Source organism: Myxine glutinosa, chromosome 5, assembly GCF_964187855.1.
Source record: "Myxine glutinosa chromosome 5, kmMyxGlut1.1, whole genome shotgun sequence".
In the NCBI taxonomy this organism is placed as follows: Eukaryota; Metazoa; Chordata; class Myxini; order Myxiniformes; family Myxinidae; genus Myxine; species Myxine glutinosa.
The window spans coordinates 49,415,101-49,425,213 of NC_136265.1; the positions used below are offsets into that span (position 1 = coordinate 49,415,101).

Genomic DNA, 10,113 nt, shown 5'->3' on the forward strand with positions numbered 1-10,113 from the left:
CCTGGCATGTCATGCACAAGATCCCCGCAGAGCGTGAGAAATCGTGGGCGCGGACGCAGCAGATTGAGTGCACGTACGGCCTCGTGCGTCAATGCCAGCTCCCTTTCCCACATGGTGCCGCTGGTGCCACACGCACCGCGACTCCAGGCGTCCCACAGGCCCAGCTGGGGATCAGCACCCATGGCAAAGTAGAACGGGCCCCGCCAGCTCCTCTCCAATTCTACGAGTCACAGATTTCAGAAACTGCATTGTCAATAAATTAATCAATGGATGCATGACAGAACCATTGTGCAACCTCGAGCCAATTTCATGCAGCTTTCAGGATGCATTGCAGGATTTTACAGGTTTATAAAACTTTCAATTGAAAATGAAAATGCGACAAGGCTGATGTGTAATTATACAGGAAACAAGCTGTGGAATCCTCATAACATGACGGTTGTAGATTACTTGATATGACCAACAACCAAAGTGCAAATTGCTATTTTCAAGCATCTCTGGACATGCATGTTACAGTACACATCAAATTACACAATACATGCGTAGGCCGTTTTTACCTCGCGCGCGTGAAGCGGAAGCGCGGTTAAGAAATTAAATAATTCCGTCTATCTGTCGACAAATGAGGAACAACTTGATTTCAATTGCACGTTATATTTTGAACACGAATCAGAAAACCAACCTGCAGTTTAGCAGTACTTTGACACTGGATTCGTTCAGTTCGCACATGCGTAGAAAGGAGTCAGATAATTATTTTACTCTGTCTGTCTGTCTGGCAAATATATAATGTCTGTCTGTCTGTCTGGCTGGCAGTCAAACAAAATTTTAAAAAATCATTCCAAACAGGAAATTTAGTTTTTAAGGACGTCATAAAGGACATAAACAACAGGCACAAAGAACTAACATGTTCAATAAGGTGGTGTAAAGGATGCTGCAGCAACGGCGGTAAACCTCCAAAAAACAAGCTTCCACAAGAACTGCCAGCAACCCTCTTCTGGTGAAACTGCCAAAAATCAGACTCTCTGCTCACCTTCACCCTTTCATTCCTCTTTTTTCCCGCCTCTGGAACAAACTCTCTTCAATCCCACTCCTCCCTCCAGGTCTTTAAAACAGCTGTTCACCACCATCTCTTATTGTTCACCAGGGTTCACCACCCCCATCCAAAACCTTGATCTTTTCTACACCCAATAATACACCCCAAATCCACATCTTTCAATCCTCACTTCATTCCTGAAATTCCTTGTAGTGTCAATTTGTTCTGTAGCCTGGTGTTGGGCTAGCGGCTCTGGTGCCAGCTTAGGATCCAAGGATCCTGGGTTCGAATCCCGGTCGATCGCTGAATTAACGCCAGGGGGGTTGACTCAGCCTGTCATCCCTCCGAGGTCGGCTAATTGAGTACCAGTTCACTGGTAATTCCCTGCTTGTCGTAAAAAGGCGACAAAAAGTGTTGGCGGCAGGAAGGGCATCCGGCCGTAAAACATTGCTTCAAAAAGGGGACCAAAAAACAACAACAACCACGGTCCCCGAAAAAGGCCAACCCCCGCTTTGCGGGGAAAAATGGCCTCTAAAGGTTGTTTTTTTTTTGGCAATTTGTTCTGTACTGTGTACCCCTTCCCTCTCCCTTTATTTAACCCAGACCTCTCCCTTCAAACAGATCTACCAATGTTCTGGTTCTCTAATGTTGTGCTTGTGTGCTTCCATCTCTCTCCCCCTCTTGTTTCCCCCTCCCTTTATTGTTTGATGTGGCAGTTTATGGTTTTTTTGTTTTATGTGCTAATATGTGTTTGATGTGCTAGCTCTTAAATGAGCCTCAATCTTGTATACAAAAAAAAAACAAGTACGAAAGTCTAAGCAGCTTGTAAAATATTATAAACCACAAACACACTTGATTAGCTTTTTAAACAGTCGCTAATGCTGTTTATAACATTAAACAAAGAAATTTGGAGGAATCCAGACATCCATGAGGTAAGTTTTACTTACAGAACTGAGGGAAGATCTACTGTCATCTACATTATACCCCACAAGGGTTGGGTATGTACCGTTTTGTTGGAGGAGACGTAACGCCGATGCTTTCGATATTTGGTAATTTTAACAATCTGTTTGTTTGCATTTCACACTGAATGAAAAACGTAAAGGTAGAGCATGGCGATTGTGATATATGACAGGTTCGACAATATGTTCGGCATGAACAAAATTGGAATCAAAATGGCGGTGCGTGGAGAGTCAGCCGCTGTACCACCGTAATGACATCAGACGTAATCACATCACCCTGTCATGTGACCAGATCCTCAGGTCTGATTGGTATACGTTTGAGGGGACATACATACATACATACAGACGGACAAACACTGTTCTAGACGGCTTTACACTACGGTCTACGCCGTAAAAAAGGAAAAATCTACAAACTCTAAAATCTTTATTTTATTTCAATTAAATTATTTACTCGAACACTGCGGAACACAAATCGCCTTGTTGGCACTTTCAAAACCCTTCCGTTTAGAAGTACTTGGACAAAATATTATGGCATTTTACGTCATCACAGACAATCAAATTTTCTGCTCGTAGACCCCGCCCATGTCATTGTTTCTCAAGACTGACACAGTAAGGTATTCCATGAACTCTCTAGTTGGGACTCTTTTAGTATTACATCCGCATGTGGCGACGGGGCTCAAATTGAGGAAAGTGTGAGGGGATGAAAGGGACGTGAAGAACAATTATTAGGTAAAACTAGATGACCCAAGACCTGTTGGGTCAATGTTATTATATATAATTAAGGGGTTACCATGGTTACAGTGGGGGTCAAAGGTCAACCTATGGCGAAGATATATAATTTTCTCACACTTTCTAATAGAGAGGCAAAATGCCATATAAAACTAAATTTACTGGTTCTAATTGCTTTTATTTATCAATCCTCACATAGAAGAGCAGTTTTTAGTAATGAGCAGTGAGGAGAAGACCCCTCAGCCAATGATGCCACCCCGCAGCCAATGATGTGACCCCTCAGCCAATGATGCTACCCCTCAGCCAATGATGTGACCCCTCAGCCAATGATGCTACACCTCAGCCAATGATGCCACCCCTCAGCCAATGATGCTACCCCTCAGCCAATGATGTGACCCCTCAGCCAATGATGCTACCCCTCAGCCAATGATGCCACCCCTCAGCCAATGATGTGACCCTCAGCCAATGATGCTACACCTCAGCCAATGATGCTACCCCTCAGCCAATGATGCTACCCCTCAGCCAATGATGCTACCGCTCAGCCAATGATGCTACCCTCAGCCAATGATGCTACCCCTCAGCCAATGATGCTACACCTCAGCCAATGATGCTACCCCTCAGCCAATGATGCTACCCCTCAGCCAATGATGCTACACCTCAGCCAATGATGCTACCCCTCAGCCAATGATGCTACCCCTCAGCCAATGATGCTACCCCTCAGCCAATGATGCTACACCTCAGCCAATGATGTCGCCCCTCAGCCAATGATGCTACCCCTCAGCCAATGATGTCGCCCCTCAGCCAATGATGCTACCCCTCAGCCAATGATGCTACCCCTCAGCCAATGATGCTACCCCTCAGCCAATGATGCTACCCCTCAGCCAATGATGCTACCCCTCAGCCAATGATGCTACACCTCAGCCAATGATGTCGCCCCTCAGCCAATGATGCTACCCCTCAGCCAATGATGTCGCCCCTCAGCCAATGATGCTACCCCTCAGCCAATGATGCTACCCCTCAGCCAATGATGCTACCCCTCAGCCAATGATGCTACACCTCAGCCAATGATGTCGCCTCTCAGCCAATGATGCTACACCTCAGCCAATGATGTCGCACCTCAGCCAATGATGTCACCCCTCAGCCAATGATGCTACACCTCAGCCAATGATGCTGCCCCTCAGCCAATGATGTCGCCCCTCAGCCAATGATGTCGCCCCTCAGCCAATGATGTCGCCCCTCAGCCAATGATGCTACACCTCAGCCAATGATGTCGCCCCTCAGCCAATGATGTCGCACCTCAGCCAATGATGTCGCCCCTCAGCCAATGATGCTACACCTCAGCCAATGATGTTGCCCCTCAGCCAATGATGCTACACCTCAGCCAATGATGTCGCCCCTCAGCCAATGATGTCGCCCCTCAGCCAATGATGTCGCCCCTCAGCCAATGATGTCGCCCCTCAGCCAATGATGTCGCCCCTCAGCCAATGATGCTACACCTCAGCCAATGATGTCAACCCTCAGCCAATGATGTCGCCCCTCAGCCAATGATGCTACACCTCAGCCAATGATGTCGCACCTCAGCCAATGATGTCGCCCCTCAGCCAATGATGCTACCCCTCAGCCAATGATGCTACCCCTCAGCCAATGATGCTACCCCTCAGCCAATGATGCTACACCTCAGCCAATGATGTCGCCCCTCAGCCAATGATGTCGCCCCTCAGCCAATGATGTCGCCCCTCAGCCAATGATGTCGCCCCTCAGCCAAAGATGTCGCCCCTCAGCCAATGATGCCGCCCCTCAGCCAATGATGCCGCTCCTCAGCCAATGATGCCGCCCCTCAGCCAATGATGCCGCCCCTCAGCCAATGATGCCGCCCCTCAGCCAATGATGCCGCCCCTCAGCCAATGATGCCGCCCCTCAGCCAATGATGTCGCCCCTCAGCCAATGATGTCGCCCCTCAGCCAATGATGTCGCCCCTCAGCCAATGATGTCGCCCCTCAGCCAATGATGTCGCCCCTCAGCCAATGATGTCGCCCCTCAGCCAATGATGTCGCCCCTCAGCCAATGATGTCGCCCCTCAGCCAATGATGTCGCCCCTCAGCCAATGATGTCGCCCCTCAGCCAATGATGTCGCCCCGCATCCAATGATAATAATAATAATAATAATAATAATGCATTTATTTTATATAGCGCTTTTCAGGAAGCCCAAAGACGCTTTGACAGAGTGCAAAACATAATGCATAGCAAAACATAAAAACAATTGCAAAAAAAGAAGAATCAATAGGGAAATATTCAAAGCACAAAGGAGGGAGAAGGAGAGGAGATAGTCAGGGTTTAGATGCTGTGGGTTAAATGTTGAATGCAGTGTTGAACAGGTGGGTCTTGAGTGATGTTTTGAATGTGGTGAGTGAGGAGGATCGGAGTCTCTGATGGTGTGAGGTAGCGAGTTCCAGAGGGTGGGAGCAGCGATGGAGAAGGCCCTGTCCCCCCAGGATCTAAATTTGGTCCGGATGGGGGGGGTCAGGAGGTTGGTACCAGCAGAGCGGAGGTTGCGGGTGGGAGTGTGTCTGGAGAGGAGGTCGGTCAGCCAGGTAGGATGGGGCCAGGTTATGGAGGGCTTTGTAGGTCAAGAGGAGGATTTTGTACTGGATTCTCTGGGAGATGGGGAGCCAGTGAAGCTTGTAAAGGACGGGGGTGATGTGGTCACGGGTCCGGGAATGGGTCAGTAGACGGGCAGCGGAGTTCTGAATGTATTGGAGTTTATTGGTGATTGTTGAGGGTGAACCATAAATGATGCCGCCCCTCAGCCAATGATGTCGCCCCTCAGCCAATGATGCCACCCCTCAGCCAATGATGCTACACCTCAGCCAATGATGCTACCCCTCAGCCAATGATGCTACCCCTCAGCCAATGATGCTACCCCTCAGCCAATGATGCTACCCCTCAGCCAATGATGCTACCCCTCAGCCAATGATGCTACCCCTCAGCCAATGATGCTACCCCTCAGCCAATGATGCTACCCCTCAGCCAATGATGCTACACCTCAGCCAATGATGCTACCCCTCAGCCAATGATGCTACCCCTCAGCCAATGATGCTACCCCTCAGCCAATGATGCTACCCCTCAGCCAATGATGCTACCCCTCAGCCAATGATGCTACCCCTCAGCCAATGATGCTACCCCTCAGCCAATGATGCTACCCCTCAGCCAATGATGCTACCCCTCAGCCAATGATGCTACCCCTCAGCCAATGATGCTACACCTCAGCCAATGATGCTACACCTCAGCCAATGATGCTACCCCTCAGCCAATGATGCTACCGCTCAGCCAATGATGCTACCCCTCAGCCAATGATGCTACCCCTCAGCCAATGATGCTACCCCTCAGCCAGTGATGCTACACCTCAGCCAATGATGTCGCCCCTCAGCCAATGATGCTACCCCTCAGCCAATGATGTCGCCCCTCAGCCAATGATGCTACCCCTCAGCCAATGATGCTAAACCTCAGCCAATGATGTCGCCCCTCAGCCAATGATGCTACACCTCAGCCAATGATGTCGCCCCTCAGCCAATGATGCTACACCTCAGCCAATGATGTCGCCCCTCAGCCAATGATGTCGCCCCTCAGCCAATGATGTCGCCCCTCAGCCAATGATGTCGCCCCTCAGCCAATGATGTCGCCCCTCAGCCAATGATGTCGCCCCTCAGCCAATGATGTCGCCCCTCAGCCAATGATGTCGCCCCTCAGCCAATGATGTCGCCCCTCAGCCAATGATGTCGCCCCTCAGCCAATGATGCTACACCTCAGCCAATGATGTCGCCCCTCAGCCAATGATGTCGCCCCTCAGCCAATGATGTCGCCCCTCAGCCAATGATGCTACACCTCAGCCAATGATGTCGCCCCTCAGCCAATGATGTCGCCCCTCAGCCAATGATGTCGCCCCTCAGCCAATGATGCCGCCCCTCAGCCAATGATGCCGCACCTCAGCCAATGATGTCGCCCCTCAGCCAATGATGCTACACCTCAGCCAATGATGTCGCCCCTCAGCCAATGATGCTACCCCTCAGCCAATGATGCTACCCCTCAGCCAATGATGCTACCCCTCAGCCAATGATGCTACCCCTCAGCCAATGATGCTACACCTCAGCCAATGATGTCGCCCCTCAGCCAATGATGTCGCCCCTCAGCCAATGATGTCGCCCCTCAGCCAATGATGTCGCCCCTCAGCCAATGATGTCGCCCCTCAGCCAATGATGTCGCCCCTCAGCCAATGATGTCGCCCCTCAGCCAATGATGTCGCCCCTCAGCCAATGATGCCGCCCCTCAGCCAATGATGCCGCCCCTCAGCCAATGATGCCGCCCCTCAGCCAATGATGCCGCCCCTCAGCCAATGATGCCGCCCCTCAGCCAATGATGCCGCCCCTCAGCCAATGATGTCGCCCCTCAGCCAATGATGTCGCCCCTCAGCCAATGATGTCGCCCCTCAGCCAATGATGTCGCCCCTCAGCCAATGATGTCGCCCCTCAGCCAATGATGTCGCCCCTCAGCCAATGATGTCGCCCCTCAGCCAATGATGTCGCCCCTCAGCCAATGATGTCGCCCCTCAGCCAATGATGCTACCCCTCAGGCAATGATGATGATGATGCTACCCATAGACGACCCATGACCCGTTGGGTCAATGTCAGTTTGAATAGATATGAGAATAGAACTAAAGCGAACGCTGGACATCATCAGGGAGATTATTTGGGCCAGCAAGCCATAAGGCTCACCTCTCCAGCGTTCTAAATCACTTACCTGTGACACGTGATTTCGGCCCTTATCTCCGATCACGTTGACGGAAATCACCACAGCATATCGTCAAGATCCCTCCAAAAGGCTCGTCTTTGTCACATACATCACGCAACGTGCGATCCACAGCCTCGAAACTCTCTCTCCTGATCATTGGACACTCATCCCACACGTGAGTTTTGTACTTCGAAAGAGGTCTGCGATAGTGGAATTTTTATCGATGTTGCATACGCCATCTTCCCTCGGTGTCAGAGGGATTTGTAACCTTGAGTGCGCTGTTCTTCCACCAGGCATGAGGGTAGCAGCTATGCCAGATGAGGCCACCGCAGGGGGCAACTTCTCCACTCGCTCTCACTTTAGAGAGAATCAGGTTAATAAGAAACGTCTTCCCTGTGCCTCCAGGCACGTCAATGAAAATCATTGATGACTGATTCGTGCGGATGTTGCTATTCGCGTCCATAGACGTGAGGTGTGATTCGTTGTCCGCGTCCGTAGCGCCGTCGGAGGGTTGATACGACATTCTTCCTGCAAATAGTATTGTGTTTGTGCTATCGTTTTGCCGATCATCAAATGACAAATAAATTACATTGTGAAAATTAAAGATTTCAAATAAACCTATTTAAAGTGTATGCGCATATAAATAATTAAAAAAATCGAAGAAATATCTCTCAGTAATTTCCTGAAACATATTTTACTTCCGGGTAATAATAATAATAATAATAATGCATTTATTTTATATAGCGCTTTTCAGGAAGCCCAAAGACGCTTTGACAGAGTGCAAAACATAATGCATATGAAAACAACAATTGCAAAAAGACAAGAATCAATAGGGAAATATTTAAAGCAATAGGAGGGAGAAGGAGAAGTGATAGTCAGGGGTTAGATGCTGTGGGTTAAATGTTGAATGCAGTGTTGAACAGGTGGGTCTTGAGTGATGTTTTGAATGTGGTGAGTGAGGAGGAGTCTCTGATGGTGTGAGGTAGCGAGTTCCAGAGGGTGGGAGCAGCGATGGAGAAGGCCCTGTCCCCCCAGGATCTAAATTTGGTCCGGATGGGGGGGGGGGGGGGGTCAGGAAGTTGGTACCAGCAGAGCGGAGGTTGCGGGGGGTGGGAGTGTGTCTGGAGAGGAGGTCAGCCAGGTAGGATGGGGCCAGGTTATGGAGGGCTTTGTAGGTCAAGAGGAGAATTTTGTACTGGATTCTCTGGGAGATGGGGAGCCAGTGAAGCTTGTAAAGGACGGGGGTGATGTGGTCACGGGTCCGGGAATGGGTGAGTAGACGGGCAGCGGAGTTCTGAATGTATTGGAGTTTATTGGTGATTGTTGAGGGTGAACCAAAGAGGAGGAGGTTGTAAGATGTAATAACTGACTAACACTGATGTAATAATGATGATGTAACACTGATGTAATAACACTGATGACTGTAATAATGTTGAATACAATGACGAAGATATATACTGTATGCCTGTTATTTTAGGCGGTGTATTTTCGTATATCAACGTGGCGCGATTTTTAAAATATATCTCTGCAATTTCCCGTGTGTGCGTGAATGTTCTCAATTATTTCTTTTACCGGGTCTAAAACCATCGATAAAAATGAAATCAGATGGCGACTTAGATTGAAGATAAAAGCGTGAAACAGACTCAATGGCTTTGAAGATACAAGCCTTTCAGAATTCATTTCGTTCTTTAAACGGAAACTTTCATCGGATTTTTTTCCCGTTTTTTTTCAACCGAGCCTAAAACTATGTTAGCGACTGTGAAAAATGAAATGATATATCGAATTTGATTTGAAATAAAACTGAGAGAGAGAGCAAGACACCACGGGCCTACAAAACAGGCCTCAAAGCTATGCGAGTTAATAAAATGGTGGATATTACTACTCTCTCAAAGGGGTAAGCCACGCCCCCGGACCGATCGAATGTTACATACAAACACGCAAGATTTCAATTTTATAATTATATAGATAGATATTAAGATAAGATAGATAGATAGATAGATAGATACATTCCGCCATATTTGCATACATATTAAATAGACAGACTCCAAAGGATCTCGAAGGTCCATGGATTTGCAATAAATTTCTTCCCGATCGACAGTCCTGAGAATGTCACACCTGCGCTCAACCCAACGAAGGACCGTCCCGTAGCTCGGAGGAACATCTGCTCATCTCCAACTTCACCCATTTCCTTAATCCAGAACTTCAGCGGCGCCGGTTCTTAGTAGTAGGTATCATAAACCGACCGCAGTTGCTACGCCACTTCCGGTGATTAGTTTAACAACGATGAACAATTGAACATTACATGTATGTAACCAATTGTAGTAACCAACACTTCCGAAACACAATAAATAAACATACATTAACTTGTTTATTATTCGTTTATATTTTTGCTTTTAATTGCTTTGTCAGCTATTACTACCGGAGAAAAATTAAATACACGACGAATATTTGTTACAGCTCTAAAGTATATTTTCTGTAACTGACGCGTTTACTCCACCATGGCTTAGTTACGCACTGTTCAAAATTGCATCGGGTGGGAGAGAGGATTAAAGTGAAGGTAGAGGTTAATAATTCACTCAAGCGGTGACGTGAATGCAAAAGTATCTGTCAACT

General features: G+C 48.3%; 1 protein-coding gene across 1 annotated transcript in view; it reads right to left on the reverse strand.

Annotated features, from left to right (window-relative positions):
• Window positions 1-9,861, reverse strand: part of CPPED1 (calcineurin like phosphoesterase domain containing 1) — a 32,414-nt gene extending 22,553 nt beyond the window's left edge. The window contains exons 1-2 of the mRNA XM_068117149.2: window positions 9,616-9,861; window positions 2-220 (exon numbers count right to left, since the gene is read on the reverse strand). Of these exons, the coding sequence (XP_067973250.2) occupies window positions 2-220; window positions 9,616-9,685 (289 nt within the window). The 5' untranslated portion in view covers window positions 9,686-9,861. The remainder of the gene's footprint in view (window position 1; window positions 221-9,615) is intronic.
• Window positions 9,862-10,113: the final 252 nt, after the last annotated feature.